We start from the raw sequence: 17,369 nt of genomic DNA on the forward strand, positions 1-17,369 counted from the left end.
AATAATTCTGCAAAAATGTTATTTCTCTACTTCTGACCCCCCAAATAACATAAGAATAATCATGTCATAATTCAATCACAAATATGTAATATCACAAATAGCCACAAGGATTAGGTCAGAAGGCCTATCCAAAGAAATAAAAAGGAAGAGATAAATGTTAATAAGGGACCAAAGAGAAACAAGGCTTTTGTTTTCTCTGAACATTTTTAATGGGCAATGGTTTGTAGATTGCTGTGATCCAATTAAGAATTTGAGGTGCCTCTAGTTAAGAATATTACTATAGAAATATAGCTAAATATTGGATCAAACTCCATGAGGGATTATATATATATTTTTGCTTATTGTATCTACCTAAAATGGTCATTTTTTCAGATATTAAATGACATTTTAAAATACTTTTAAAGGTAAATATTTTAAAAGAATTGTTAAGAATATGTCTATAGTGCTTTCTAGATCCTAGAAAGCACTATAGACATATTCTTAACAATTCTTTTAAACTTTTTTGTTTAGTTAAAAGTTAGAAAATATGCAGTTGTTTAGAGAACAACAAGAGTGAGAAGAAGAAAAAAAGACCTATGTAGATTTATTTTAAATAGAATTATATCCTGGAAATGTGAAGTCTGGGAAATAACTTCACAGGTTGTTTTTAACTTTGCATACATAATGATCAGAACTTAGTGTCAATTTTATTTATATCATATTAGCTACAGAAAATAATTTGCTAACAGTAAGAAAATATGGCATATATTATTACTGAGGAAGGCTGGTGAAACATTTAAAAAGAAGAAAGATGTTCATCTATGAAATGATTTTAATAAATTTCCTCTAGTATGTTTTCTCCAGTAATATAAAACTATGTTATTCTTTTAGGAATCTGATTTTATTTGTCTTCATGAAAAAAACTATGTATTTGAAAATGAAAAGAGCATATTATACAATGATAATGAAGGAACTGACTATTCAGGTGTAGAAGAAAAAAACAAAGAATCTAATGTAGATGAAAATGAATTACAGAGAACACTCGGAACTTACTTAACTCCTGAAAATACTGAGTTAGATAATCAGTCCCCAAGAACAGAGAGTCTAGAAAATATCAGACGTACATATGAATCAGGAATCCGGGGGAAAGTAGAACCTGAGAGTTTAACAAAGAATGCTGCCAAGCAAGACTTTTCAAGTCATGTTGCCCAAGTGGATCCTTCATCATCTTCTTGGGTAAGAAGATGGTTTGGGCTGGGAAGTGAAGAAGTCCAAGAGGAGACTTTTAAATCAATTGCTGAAATACAACAGGAAAATTCATTTCTCATAGTTCTAGGTGATGAGAATGACTTAAAGGAGTTAAACATTGAAACTCCTCTTGAAAAGCATGAGTCAGAAACTCCACCAAAGTTTGATCCTTGTCCATTAGAGCAGACTGCACTACAATCTGGGCTTGAAGAAATACCTGATCCTCAGACAACTACCTGGCTTGATGATGACTTAATAGGATATTTTGATTTTGGTCAAGGGGATTCAGAATTTAAGTTACTATCTAAAAAAAATAATTCATTACTAGAAAATACTTCACTACTAGAAGACATTCCCATCAATGTTCCATCTGATCAAGAGCCCATAGTTCCACATACAGAAAAATTGTCAGAAGTAGAGGAGCCCAAGACAAAAGATTATTCAGCTTTCCAGCCAAGTTGGTTTGATTTGGGTTTCAGTAATATGCTGTACTTTGCATATGCTGAAGAAGAACAAAGGAAAATAGATAAGCAACAAAGAGAAGGCAGCAGTAGAGGAAATGACAATGAAAAATTTTCATCTAATAATCTTGACCTTGATCATAATGAGGAAAGAGAAATAAAAGAAATTGGGGAAAATGAAGATCAAACATTTAAAAAAACAGGAGAGTATTTGGAAAGGTTGTTTGATTATGCTAATAATCATTGGAACTCCCACAACAAATCACCATTTTCCAAAAAACTGGCAGGTCAAGATAAACTACTTGCAACTGACAAAACAGAAGAATTATCAGATGAAAGTCAAATCACAGAAAATATGGAGATTAATTCAAAAACCAAAAACAGTCAATCAGGTTGGTATGAAACTTTCTAGGATCTAATTTATTTTCTAAAATATTAAAGGGAAAAAAATTCAAGTACTTGTTGTTTCCCAAGAAATAGAAACATCATCTATCACTTCCCTTTTACATTTTAACTCAGTCTAGGACTTAAATGATTGCTTGTAAAACACTTTATAAGTATTGTCATTTTGTTTGATCCTCATAACAACTCTGGTAGATGAGGGCTATTCCTATCCTCATTTTATAATTAAGGAAACTGAGGCAGATCAAATTTAAATGACTTTCTCACTGTCAGTGTCTGGGACTGAAATTGAAATCAGATATTTCTGACACCAGACCTAGAATTCCATCTGCTGTTCCACTTAATTTAGAGTTTAATGATATTAAAAAAAATTTGAGGAATAAAAGCGACATTAAAGATATCAAAGTTTCCTTTTTTCATTAATCATTTTATGAATGTTTCAAATAAATGAATAAAAAAGTATTTATTAAATGCCTATGTGTCAAGCACTATGCTAAATGTAAGAGATACAAATACAAAAGCAAAGATAGCCCCAATACTCAAAGAACTTATATTCTAATAGAAGGAAACAATATAATTTAGGGAGGAATATTTTGCTTTTGAAATTTACAGGAATAATGAATATAGCCATTGAAGAATAAATTGACATATTTTTCCCAGTAGCAATCTCTGCATTAATTTGATTATGCTACCAGAATTGGAAACTGATAGAGTTAAGTGGGGGTGAGGGAGTGTCTCCTATACTTCATTTCTTTTTTCTTGATGGTTCCTAATCTGAATATGAGTTAAGAGAACAAAGAAACTGTCAGAAGCAAAAGCTCAATTACCTGGCTAATAAACTTGATCCAGAGAGGACTAATATAGATTTACCCTAATCCCTAATGAGTAACAAAAAAAAATCTTTGCTTTTTCATTTTCAGACTTTAAAATGAAATATAAAAAAGAATCCCAGTGGCAACAAGAAGAAAAATCTATATTTTCCACTCACGAGAGAAACAGTGCTAAAGGTAATAAACCAAATGGATCTTCTCACACTAAAACTAATGAGGCTATTTACACTCACTAAGTTTATCAGGACACACTTTCAAAATCAGGAATAGAAAATGTAGAGGCAACTCTGTGTCTGGAGTTAGGAATACCTGGGTTTAAAGCCTGTCTCCAACACTTCCTAGAGGTATGCCTCTAGAAAGTAATTTAATCTGTCTGCCCGCCCTTTCCTTCAGTACTATAATATGAAGATAATAATATCATTAACCCCCCCATTGTTGTTGTGAAGATCAAAGGAGATGATATTTGTAAAGCACCATGCAAATGCTAATTATTATCATTAGTTGATCTAGAACAACTATTCAGATTTCTAAAGGCTCTTATTCTAATAAAAAAATTAGTTATGAAAAAGAGAATGACTGAAAAGTCTGCAGATATTCAGAGTGTTGAAATGACACTTCTTATATAGATGGCATTTTAAAATCACTTATAGTTTTAAGCTCCAAGTACATTAATATATTAAATAATGAATTCAAATAACAATTTTTAATAATAGCTTTATTTTCCAAAATACATGCAAAGACAGTTTTCAATATTCATCCTTGCAAAACCTTGTGTTTCCATATTTTTCTCCCTCCCTCCCCCAGAGAGCAAGTAATCCAATATAGGTTAAATATCAAATAACAATTTAATAATGTTAATAGAAAACCTGAAAGAGGAACAGTGAATTACAGTTGAAACCTGTTACTTGTTATTGGATAAATCACTTAATCTCTGTGGCCCTCAATTTTCTCAACTGTAAAATGAAAAGATTGGAGTAGATGGCCTCTGAGGTCCTTTCCATTTGCCACTTATGATCCTATAATTCTCACTTTGTTTTTTCTGACAAAGACATTATGTTTCACATAATTCTTAGAAGATACTTTTCCTCCTGATTACAGGTGCTAATGAAGCTAAATTGCACATATGTTAATCATCAAGAATAAAATCAGTTTTCTTTTGGTAGACAATAGGCTAATAATCCTTAAATTGATCAAAAGTCTCATGAGTATGATATTTAGTTCAGAAAATCGGATATTAAATACAAGTTGATAATAGTGAAAGTACTGGGAAGAATCCTAATGAATTAAATAGCCAGAGTCTGCCTGCAAGAAATGCATTTGAAAAACTTTTTCTAAGTAAAAGAATTCCTTAAATCAAAGGTTACATTCTAAATAAATAAAATATTTCATTCAGAGAAGCTTTGTAAACTAGTGGATAGAGAACCAAACTCTGAGTCAAAAAGACTGGGATTCAAGTTGGCTATATTACCCTGGACAAAACTACTTAAAATTTCATTTCCCAGGCAACTTTCTAACATGCTAAGTTACAGAGCAGATGTTGCCCTTTATTTGTAGAGGGAGGCTCCCTACTAGACACTGATCCAATATATCCCACTTCTTACCCCACCAAAAACTCTCCCCACATAATTCTTCAAATATGTAGATTATAATTCCCTTTGTTAATCCTTTATAATCTTCTTTATAGTAACAATTTCTTTTAGAGAAATAAAGAACAGGTTATATTTTGAATCACTGAAAGTATTTTTGATGCTCAAGAATTACAAAAGTAAATAACAGTATAAAACAGCATAATTTTACAGAAAAAGAAATTTCAAAATTAAGCATTTTCTTGAATTTATGAGATTATAAGAATTCAAGCAGAAATTAAATTCTATGATATAATTTATTTAAGCCTTTGGTATTTGAGAGAGAAACCGAAAGCAATACTAATTTAAATTGTTTAGTTATTTCAATCATGACTCCATTTAGGATTTTCTTGGCAAAGATATGGGAATGGCTTGCCATTTCCTTCTCCAGCTTATTTTATAGATGAAGAAACTAAGGCAAACTGGCTTAAGTGACTTGCCCAGATTCACAAAGTATCTGAGGCCAGATTTGAACTCAGAAGAATGAGTCTTCTGACTCCAGGCCCTGGCACTCTATCTACTGCACCACCTACCTGCCCATAATTTAAATTTAGCTTTTAAAAAAAGGAGTGTGTGTGAGGGGGTGTTCTAAGTAATGATTGTTTTATCTTTCTATATTTAGATGTCAAGGTATTCAGAGACTTCTACCATCATAAATAAATAAATAAATACACAAACATATACATATAAGAGCAGTATTTTAAATGAATAAAGAAAAATTATATAATATGACTTGCCCAAAATCAGATAGATAGTGTCAGAGATGAAGTCTAACTACATCTTTTTGATCTAAAGTCTATCTTTCTATTTCTTATGCTATACTGCCTTACAGGAGCATTAAGGGACACAAATAATATATCAGTCACTTAGGAAATGATTAAATCGCATGTTAAGTAGCTCTTTAATATCTAATGAATCTGTTATTTCATCCATAAGAATATCACCAATGACAGTACAGTAGGTAAACCACATCCTTTAAACACACCATAGGGGGTTCTCCCTCATGTACTGAGTATTGGGAGCTTTTCCTTTAAGTCTCTTGACATTGTGTGAACACCAGTGAAGTATGAGGCTAATCCTTCAATTTTCTCTTACTCTTGCTGTACAGCTGGTTAATAATTTTTTCCTCAATCATATGACATCTTTAGGCTACTTCTTCTATTCATTTCCACTTTTGTAATGTATTGTAGCTTGCTCACATCTACCATAATCCTTCCTCTAAAAAGTTGGCAATTTGGCAATACATAGCTGATTTAGGAATGAAATACAATCAATCTCATTTTTTTCTTTTTTCTTTTTTTTTTGGTGAGGCAATTGGGGTTAAGTGACTTGCCTAGGGTAACACAGTTAGGAAGTATTAAGTGTCTGAGGCTAGATTTGAACTCAGGTCCTCCTGACTTCAGGGCTAGTACTCTATCCACTTCACCATCTATCTGACCCCAATCAATCTCATTTTTGTTAACAATATTTAGTACTCACCACATCCATGATCTTTTCTGGGAAAAATATTCATAAACTTCAGGTGTGATGCTTGTTTCTCATTCCTGAAATGCATTTTTTCAATATCTTTGTCTTTGTACTATTATCATTGAGTGTCAAACCATATGTTGATATGCTTTTTTTGAGTTTTATGTAGTTGTTCTTATAAGCTTCCAGGTACTAATGAGATCAATACAGTATATGTGTGGGAAAGTCAGTTGTTTCCCTCCACCTTTCTCATGGAGCAATCTTATTAATTCCTAGAAGCTTTTGAGAAGGGAGAATTGTTGCTATATAAGTTTTCATCATTTGGGGGGTGGTCTCTTTTGCAAATGCTTATATAAGTACTACAATATAGAATAACCCATGAATTTTTGTCTTGTTGCCTTTGGATACATAATAAAAACCATCTCCTTGAATTTAATTTGCCTCTCCAAGGAAGACTCTTAAGTCACCCTCACATTTAGCTACAACTTTTCTTTAGCTTTTGGTTTATATATAGTAAGAATGTCAAGATCAATACAACATAGTTCCTTCAACAGTATTTCTACTCTTTGGTCATTAGACAAAAATGTCACATTTAGAATTGTAATAGATAAATTATGATTTATGGATTAACTAAACTCTTAGCATTCTCAGATTCCTTTCTTCCACTCTGCTACTGTCATACCAGAAGGATACATTGCATCTTTCTCTTTTCCTATGTTACCATTACCAAAAAATTCATCACCAAATGGTCAGTTTACTAGAGAGGAGTCATTTGGAATTTAATTAGACCAGTCCTAAATAAAATAGATATGTTCTATTTTTGGTGTAGAACCTTATTAGCAAGAGGACTGATGGGAATTATAATTTTTTCCCAAGTAGAAAAAGATATGAAGGGGTAGTGGAAGATACAACCTCTGTAACTAATAATAGGGTTAGCTAGATGACACAGTAGGCAAATCACTTAACCCCAACTGCCTCATTCTCTAAAAATTTATAATAATAATAATAAATACAATAGCATTTAATAGTGTTTTAAGGTTTGAAAATGATTTATAAATATCTCATTTTATTATTGCAATAAGACGTCTAGTCTAATATTTCCACCCCACCTCCCCAGGCTAGGGTTAAGTGACTTGCCCAGGGTCACACAGCTAGGAAGTGTTAAGGGTCTGAGACCAGATTTGAACTTGGGTCCTCCTGAATTCAGGACTGGTGCTCTATCCACTGCGCTACCTAGCTGCTCCCAAAGATGCTAATATTTATCCCCATTTTACAGATGAGAAAACTGAGGTAGATAGAGGTTGACTTACTCGAGTTTCTTCTTTCTTAAAAATTTTTTGTGAAGTGACCCAATGATTAGAGAGGCACAAAATGGGAAAACAAAAACAAATAACTGGATGGGTAAAAAGATAATGATGATAGAAACAAAAAATGAATATAATTCTCCTTATCTATTTATAGATATAATTATTAAAATTAAGTTAACTACAAGATTTAATAAGTAGGGTATCCCAAAATTGAATAATTTCTATACCATAACTAACAATGAAAATGATATCAATGTATCCTGCATCTGTTTAAGTCAAAATCCATATTCTTGGGAAAAAATTCTTTTAAACATGTAACTTTCATCAGATAACTCATCCCTTTAAAAACAACATTCCCCTAATCAGTAAGAATTAGTCTCTACTCTATGAGACAACTAGAGAAGAAAAATATCCATAAGGGGCAACTAGGTGGCACAGTGGATAGAGCACTAGCCTTGAAGTCAGTTGGATTTAAGTTCAAATCTAATCTCAGCTGTGTGACCCTAAGCAAGTCACTTAACCCAAATTGCCTCAGCAAAAAACAAACAAAACCCAGATCCAAGAGCAATATAATTTGAAATGTAAACATATTTTCTTTTTCTAATAATTAGCAGAAGATGCACATGCGGCTCAGATACTTGAATATTTACTTCAAATTAAAATATCTGACCTCCTGACTTCTACAAAAAAGGTAAAAAAAATTTTCATATCTATATCACTAAAGAAAATTTCTCATTATGATTTCAAATTGCATGTTTTATGTTAAACAATTTTTTAAAAATTTTCATTATGAGTTGTTGAACTTGTGAACATGGGTATCTCTTTGCAATGAAAATAAAATAAAAATAAATGATTTAGCCTGGAAGGAATGCAAAATATGGAATGAACATTATTATCAATATGTAAATTAGTTTTCTTTCCTCAAAGACTGTATGGTGTGATGTTCAGCTACAAAAGCAACCATCCAAATTTTAACCAAGCTGATGTTAAATTTCGTTCATTTTGTATTTCTTTTGTTTATCTGGCCTGCCTTATTTTCTCTCTCTCTCTCTCTTTTTTTTTTTTTATAGCTTTTTATTGATAGAACATATGCATATGACAGAACATCAGCATTGTCCCTTGCAATCACTTCTATTCCAACCTTTCCCTTCTTTCCCTCCACCCCCTCCCCTAGATGTGGCCTTCCCTATTCTCAAAGAGATAATAAAAAAAATATGAATTAGCAAATCACTTTTTAGCTACTTTAAAGCTATTTACATATAAGTTTAAGATGAATAATTTAAAATTCATTTTTGCCAAAACATTTTGGAAAAAGAATGAAATCCCATGTCCTTAATCTTTAATTTGTGAGTTTCAAAATCAGTCACTGAAAATAGATTTAGCTTTAGAAAAATGAAAATTATTTATTAAAGCACTTTCAGATTAACAAAAGATGGTCAACTGTCAATGGATTCTCCTAGAATTTTCAGAGAATGAGATATGGAAAGAAATGAAATATTTATTTGTTTCAAGCAACTTAACTTTCAAAATAAGAATCTTAAAAATATATTGTATACTCTCCATTTTCAAAAAGGATGTATTATAAATATATAATTTTTATTACCCAGGATTATCAGTAAGAATATCAATTATTTTATTATACAGTGGTATTCTCAAGAAAGGTAGCATAATATAGAGAGCCAGAATCAAAGGTAGGAAGACCTTGTGTAAATTATTTAGCCTCCCAATGCTCTGGGAAATTCTCTAAAACTATAAATTGTGGAGAAGATATGACTTAATGTAGAATCTATATTGGAATAAGGTATTTCCTTATGAGGGACTTAATTACCTCTTTAGCTCTAATAGCTTCATATTACAATAATGCCTTAAAGGTTGATTAAAGTTAATTTGCTTTTACACTAACCATATAATCTATTTTCTGAATTCTTGTTTCTTTTTTGTAGCTTTTTTCCTTCCTTTTAAAATATGTTTAAATTTATTAAAACTTTTAAATGAAAAAATTAAGTTAATACATTTTCTTTGGGCACACAGCAGACTTCCTCCGAAATTTACCAAGGCCATCAAAAGTACATTCCCCTAATCCAATGTATAGAGTTTTTAACTTAAATTCTCTTTGTTATTATGAATTTAAGCACCAAGAGACTCCAACATTTCATTATACAAGGAAGAACAGAGAAACAAAATTGTATATGAAACTTTAATCTATTCCTTTCTGTGGCACAGATTCTGGGTTCACTCTACCAATTTCCATTTGTACTGTCAAGTTGGATACTATTTCTACTCTCAGGAATCTAGGAGTAACCCTGAGGGAATGTGGTGACTTTTTAGTATTATTATTCATAAACCCATATCTAATGTATTCCTCAATATCATTTAACCAATTGATATCTCCCTAGTAGGAATGACCATCAATTAGTGTTTACTACTGCAAAGACCAAAGCATAACAACATTTCCCTCAAAAATATGAGACATATTACTGAGTTTATATATTATATACAGAAGCCATGAAAGAATGAATTCAGATTTAGAGACCATGTATAGCAAAAATGTAATTCACAATATTTGGTTAGGTAGAAGTTCTTTGTTCCCTTCTAGTAGAGGCAGCTACCTTCAGGACAGAGTTAATGACCTTGTAATATCCCAAGCTGCCTGTTCTTAGTTCTCAATTCAGATACCATGAGATATTCTTATTTTTAATTATGAGAAAACCACATCTTCCAAGCAATTCCCTCTCTAGGGCTTGTCTTATCTACTGTACCACCAAGTTGGTCAACTAGTTATTTTTCTTCAACTAATACCAGTATACTTGTATCACTTTGTCTCATTTCATCTGGTAGATCTAAATGTCTTATTCCTACAAATTTGGAATTTTTTTCTACTCCTAGTTTATGTCTTTCTTTGATTGATCTGATAGAAGTGTCCAGGAATTATTCACACCTATTTTGTATCTTCAATTGAATAATTCTGTAACATAAAGGATGTAACATAAACTTGATAAAGTTATCAGGACATATAACATTTGTTAATTTCATCAACTGTAATGGGGATGATTGGATGATTCAATTGAGGATTCCATGACTTCTGTGCTGGATTTGAGTGGGGTTGACTCCTACCCTTATAAATATTTTTTTCCCTAAAGTATATCCCATGAATCCATGTTGTTGTTGTTTAATTATGATGCTATGACTTTTAATCATAAGTGAGAGAGGGCATTTAACATGACTAACAAAATTGCCTGCTTATTAAGAATATAGTCTTTTTATAAGAATATGGTCTTTTTCTAATATTCCTCCTGTTTTTTGAAAGTATAATTGCCCTTATTATTTTTTTCCTTTTTGTGGACATCACTATTTTTAGCTATTAATATTTCCTCTTACAAATATTTTGCTTCTCAAGAAGAAATCTCTTATAACAAATTAGTATTGTAAAGCAAAACTAAATCAAACAGACTATTTCTGAAAATCTGTGTCTCATTCTGCACCTAAAATAAAGTGAAATTTTCCTGACACGTTGCCTACCTGTTTATCTATTCCCTAACTGATTCACCTTGTTTCTAATTATATTTGCTACAACAGAAAGTATTACTATGAACATTTTTGTACAAATAGATCCCTTCCTTCTTTCTTCCATCTTTGGAGTATAAATTTAGTAATGACTGTCTTACTGGTTAAAAGTCTCAGTTTAGTGACTTTTTTGAATTCCATATTACCTTCTAGAATGACTGGTCTAATTTATATTTCTCTCAACAGTGCATTAATGTGATTCCTGTCCCTTAGCTTTGTAAAAATTATGGGGTTTTTTACAGTCTTTTATTATTGCTGATTTAGAATATTTTATATGATTATTGATAACCTATATATTTTCTGAAACTGCTTACTAATATCCTTTTACCATTTATTTAATGGGGAATGACATTTATTCTTTGCTATATTTGAATCTATTTCCTCTATATTTTGGGTAACATTTCTTTATCAGAGAAATTTGTTGTAATTTTTTCCCTACCCTAACCCCCAGGTACCCTTTCTCCTTTGAATTCTAATTTTATTGATATTGTTTATGAACAAACTTTTCAACTTTATGATTTATGATTATCTCAAATTTATTTGGTCAAGAATTCAACTATTCAGAATTGAGAAAAATATCTCCTGAGGATCTTCTTTCATTTGCTTGAGATGATCTTTTATATCTATGCTAGGCATCCATTTGGAGCTTTTTTTGTGGTTTATATTTTTGGGAACATATACAAGATTGTTATGTGTCTGACATAAATTTGTTGATAAACTATATAATTATTTATATATTTTCATAGTTTGAATAAGAATAATTACTTTTGGCTATGTAATTGGGAACATATGGAAAGAATATCATGAATAAAAATGTATTTAACTGTGTAATTGTGTAAACATATATTAACTATATTGACTATGTAAAATATTTAAAATATTAATGATTATTTGCATTTTGCACAACTTCTTCTATCTGGATTTCTGATTTTCAGGGACTGTAAATGTTTACTATGAGGAAAATGTCAGGTTATTTTTTCAGTCATTCAGTTGTGTGTGACTCTGAATCATGAATCATAAGGATCATGAAATTTTCTTGGCAAAGATACTTCTCCACTGAGATGTAGGTACTTTCTCTTTATTGTGAAGATGTATTATTTGCTGGAAGGGTCAAGAAAGAAATATTAGTGTGAAACAAAGAGACAAGTGGCTTGAGGAGAAATATAGAGTATGTTGAGAAAACTTTAGAGGAAAGTTACCACTTAAAATTTCTAAAAAGCACTTGAAAGAAAGCAGTTCCCCTGAAAGAAAGGTACTGACTGATAGTAGAGATATTCACAATCATTATTTGCAAGAACCTCATTTGAATGTGAACATTTTAAAGAACTGAAGATTATTACTAGGAAATCCTGAATCAAAGAACTAGTTTGGTAATATGAAACTATTGTATATGAAACACTTATGTCCTGTGTCCTGGAAGTATGGATTTGAAGGTTCTCAACCTAAGTTAGAAATGAGGCGCTATACATGAGAGAGCCCTTACTTGAAGTCAGGAACCACAGATGGGAAGAACACAAGTCAGAAACTGAAGAATCTGGGTATGGGAGAGATGTCAGAGAAGCTGATGAGAAAAGCTACTTCGAGAAGCAGAAAAAAGAAACCTATGGGGCTGAGACAACACAAGTCTCTATAAAGCCAGTTGACAATTTTTTTTTGCTATTGATTTAGTGAACTGATAGGAATGGCAGAAAACTCTTCTGTTGGAAAGAGGTAATTGGAGAAAAGAAGAATCCTCTGCTTTAGGAGAAGAGCTGGCTGGAAGAAAGGTTGCCTTGTCTCTAGTACATTCAACAACTTGAGAGAAAGGTGATGTTTCAAAGCCTTGCTTACACTACCCTTTACTTCCCTCTGTATTTTGAAAAGGGAAACTTCCTTTTAAAGCCTAGAAAGAGTAACACCAGAATGGAAATTATTTTTCAGTGGAAGTTTCATGCTATTTCAGTGTTTATATACCCAGATAGCTCAGTGAAAAACAGACTTAGAGTTTATGAAGAAGCAGCTTCATCTAGCACAGTGAGCATAGAGCCTCGGAAGAAGAATCAATGATACATTGATATCCATTGATATTTAGACCTGAAGTCCAGAGTTGTAATTTGTTCCAGGCATGTGTGTTTCTCTGCTTCTTTCAATCACTACTAAATTCTATACATATTTATTCCTTTTTCCAATGGATACTGCATATAGAAGAATATGACTGATTTATGAGGGGATTATTATATTTTGATTATTCATGCTTTTGCTTTCCATTTGTCACCTAATAATAAATCATAAGATTAGTTTTGCTTTTGACTTCTAGTTTAGTAAATATTTCATTTTAAGAGTTAGTGATCTTATTGTAGCAGATTTATAAATGGGAAGCATATGGATGGGGGCTCAGAACCTAGAGTCATGAGGATCAACATATATTTCCTCTACACTAGTGTTAGCCCTAGGACCTTCTGAATAACTTGTAACCATGGGACTGAAATTGACCCAACTCAGACCAGTCAGACTGAGTACAGTTTGTGCTAAGTCAGCCAGCTTAGCCAAAGAAAAAAAGGGATGTGGGTACCATGTGATTACCACATTATTTATTTTATGCTCTTATCTTCTTACCCAGGACAAGGCCAATTATATTGTCCTCCTGGAGTATTTGTAGGACCTACTATTGGCTCAAGTTCTTTCCTCTTGTGTTTTACCAAAGTTAGGGGTCAATAAGCAGTATACCTGTTAAATCTAACCACTTAATATCTTTAAAAAAATTTTTTATTAAAGCTTTTTTATTTTCAAAATATAGGCATAGATAATTTTCAACATTAACCCTTGCAAAACCTTGTGCTCCAAACTTTTTTTTTCTTTCTTTTCCCCCCACTTTTCCCAGATGGCAAGTAATCCAATATATGTTAAACATGTCCAATTCTTCTATACATATTTTTATAATTATCATGTTGCACAAGAAAAATCAGATCAAAATGGGAAAAAATGAGAAAGAAAACAAAATTCAAGCAAACAACAAACAAAAAGTGAAAATACTATGTTGTGATCCATACTCAGTTTCCACAGACTTTTATCTGTAACCATTTAATATCAATTAACTTTTACAAAGTGATATTTGCTTCAAAGATATAACAAGAACTAATTTACAGCTACTTTCACCAATACTTCCAGGGTATGTTCTTCCCTACAACATCAGCTACCTTCTTCGCCTCCTCTGTATGGAAAGGTGACATCACCAAGCAAGTTGATAGAGTCTGTGTATGTACCAGATTACACATTACATCTGGCATATGGTTCTGAGATTTTCCCCACACACTTTGAGAGTTAATTTATAGCTTGTTCAATTTATTTTTATGAGATTGGCTACACTATTTCTTATTACTTATAATCAGGACATTTTGTATTTGTTAAAAATTCATTTGTCATTTTTGCTATTATATAATTGGGTAAAATTTTTCTAATAACTTTTATATTTTCTTCATATCTTGTGAATTTTCCTTTTTTGTTTTTGATATTTTCAATTTGGTTTCCCCTCTTTCTCACCTTGGATCAGATTAGTTAATAGTTCCTCACAACTTCTTGGCAAAGATACTTCTCCACTGAGATGTAGGTACTCTCTCTTTATTGTGAGGATGTGTTATTTGCTAAAAGGGTCAAGAAAGAAATATTTGTGTGAAACAAAGAGACAAGTAGCTTGAGGAGAAATATAGAGTATGTTGAGAAAACTTTAGAGGAAAGTTACTACTTAAAATTTCTAAAAAGCACTTGAAAGAAAGCAGTTCCTCTGAAATAAAGGTTCTATTTATTATTAAAATTGAGATTTTCAAAGTTTTTGTTTATGCCCTCTATAAAGGGAGGGCATTGGTAGGAATTTGGTATTCCCATGTTCTAGCTTTCCAAAAAGAGGGGAAAGGAGACTGAGGGAAATGGGAGCAATCAAACCTTGAGCTAAGAGCATGGTGGGTTATAAAATAACTAACTATCCTGGGAGGGGCATCTTGTTCCCTGATGCTAAAACTGAACAGGACAGCAATAGAAAATGAAGTACTCTGAGAGTCCAGTTTCTGCCCTCTATAAAGGAAGGCACTAGGAAGAGAATTTCTTACACATTGTATATTTCCATTTATACTTACAGTCCAACTGTTCATCTTATTGTTCACCATACACAATACCACAGTTATCCCTTCCACATTACAACTTTCCCATCACAGTTTTGATATATCTGGCATAAGAAATTAGATAAGAATTTTAGGGAAGTTTTGCAAAAGCTGAAAAAGATGACACCCAGAGGCCAGCAAACATCACAGAAAAAAATTTAGAAGCTCAGAAATGCATAAATATAATATTGTACAAATTATATAAATATGGTATAATAGAATATTAACATATTTTAATACTATAAATATACACAATTTCTTTTTTAAAGTTAAAATATGACCAAATACTTAACACAAATTTTACAATGGGTTATTTTTAAGAAAAAGAAAGAGAAAAAAATTCAGACTCCTCCTTCTCCTCCTCCTTCCTCCTCCCTCTTCTTGTATCATTTTTGTATCATTTTTTATAAATTTTTTATTTTCCTGTATATGGACGTGTTGTCTATTTTGGATAACATGTAAGCTCCCCAAATTTATTTTTCTTTGTATTTCCAGCACCTAGCACAATGCCTGGCACAGAGTAGAAACTTATTGGTATATTACCACATTAGTAATGAGTATTTTTCTATTTGTTAACATAGTCCTTTTTTTCTTTTTGTGATATTTCTTCTTATTTTTTAAAGTTTTATTGATACTTTAAAAAATCAATCATTTCCCATTAATACCCACTCATCATAACACTTTCTTATAAAAAAGCTCAAGGAGATTACATTCTAATAAAGGAAGATAATACTTATAAGAGGGTATAGTACAGAATGTGGAAATGCTGGGGGGGAGGATGGTTCTTATTATACAGTATCAGCATAGATAGAAAGGCCTGGCAGTCAAACAGGCACAGAAGGTAAGCCTGAGTGATTCAATTGTTGACCATCACAAACAAATCATAGTATTTGGTATTGCCCTGCTCATCTAAGTAGTTCATTGTATCCTGAACTCATTCTATCAACTTGTGAATAGCCAGGTACTTAAGGTAACTCTTTGGTTCCCTTAGACTGTTACCTTTCTACTGGTGAAAGGGAAACATGTTCTATCATCAGTCATCTAAAGTCAAGATTTCATTGATCTGAATTCTGATATTGGAAGAGTGGCTTTTCTTTAAATTATTGTGTATGCACACATATGTGAATTTATGTTGCATATATAGCCAATCTTTAATTTTCACAGTGGTTATGTTCCTCAAAAGTTTCATGAAAGCCAAAAACACAAATGTTGACACTTTTGAATCTATGGAAAATGGAGAACGTGACTCCCTCAAAATTGTAATCTTTCATCAGAGATTGCATATTTGAAAGGTTACGTTAGCATTTTCTGGAGTAAATTCACTACCACTATATACATTCCTTCTTTTTGCAGATACAGGCATGCTTTAGAAATATTGAGGTTTGGTTCTAAACCATTGTAAAAAGAGCAAATATCACAATGACGTGAACCACACAAATTTTTTGTTTCCCACTGCATATAAAAGTTGTATTTAACTTTATGCTACTTTACACTATTTAGTGTGCAATAGTATGTCTAAAAAGATATAAAATATATACCTTAATTTAAAGCATTTAAAAATGCTAATGATTAAAAAAAATTAAAAATATCATTTGAGCCTTCAGTAAGTTTCAGTAAAATGACTTTTAAAAATTTAATTAAATTTAAGAAATTACTTTTTTTGCTGGTGAAGGGTTTTACCTCAGTGTTGACAGCTGCTGATTGGTTAGGGTGGTGGCTACTGAAGGTTGGGGTGGCTGAGGTAATTTCTTAAAATAAAACAACAATGAATTTTGCAGCATCAATTGACTCTTCCTTTTACTGAAACACTTACAGGCCATTGTAGAGTTATTAACTAGTCTTATTTCAGTCTTTCAGTTTTCAGGGAAAAGGAAGGGCTAAGGTAAAGACTGAAGAGTCTTTCAACTGGGGAACAATTGGTCAGAGGAGCATTCACAATATATACAACATTTATTGATTAAGTTGCCATCTCATGTGGGTGCACCACAAAACAATTGCAATAGTAACATCAAAGATCACTGATCACAGTCCCCATAACATATATAATAATAATGAAAAAAGTTAGAAATATTGTAAGAATTACCAAAATGTGACATAGAGACATTATGTGAGTACATGCTTCTGGAAAAATAACATTGATAGACTTCTCAAAACAGGGCTACCATAAATCTTCAATTTGTAAAAACTGCAATATCTACAAAGTTCAATAAAATAAAGTAATAAAATAAGATTTCTTGGGCTTAGAACCCAAAGGACTTACAATATGCTTTGGGGGCATAACTCTAACACAAAACTTGAGTTTTAAAGGCAACCGATGAAAATATGCAATAATGCACCAGCCACTCCACAAACT

The 17,369-nt window shown here is 31.8% G+C and overlaps 1 protein-coding gene across 1 annotated transcript in view; it reads left to right on the forward strand.

The window, feature by feature from the left end:
* Nucleotides 1-17,369, forward strand: part of LOC141552833 (melanoma inhibitory activity protein 2-like) — a 64,738-nt gene that overhangs the window by 31,965 nt on the left and 15,404 nt on the right. The window contains exons 4-5 of the mRNA XM_074284796.1: nucleotides 871-2,080; nucleotides 3,011-3,097. Of these exons, the coding sequence (XP_074140897.1) occupies nucleotides 871-2,080; nucleotides 3,011-3,097 (1,297 nt within the window). The remainder of the gene's footprint in view (nucleotides 1-870; nucleotides 2,081-3,010; nucleotides 3,098-17,369) is intronic.

The sequence above is a fragment of the Sminthopsis crassicaudata genome, chromosome 2, assembly GCF_048593235.1.
Source record: "Sminthopsis crassicaudata isolate SCR6 chromosome 2, ASM4859323v1, whole genome shotgun sequence".
NCBI classification, from domain to species: Eukaryota; Metazoa; Chordata; class Mammalia; order Dasyuromorphia; family Dasyuridae; genus Sminthopsis; species Sminthopsis crassicaudata.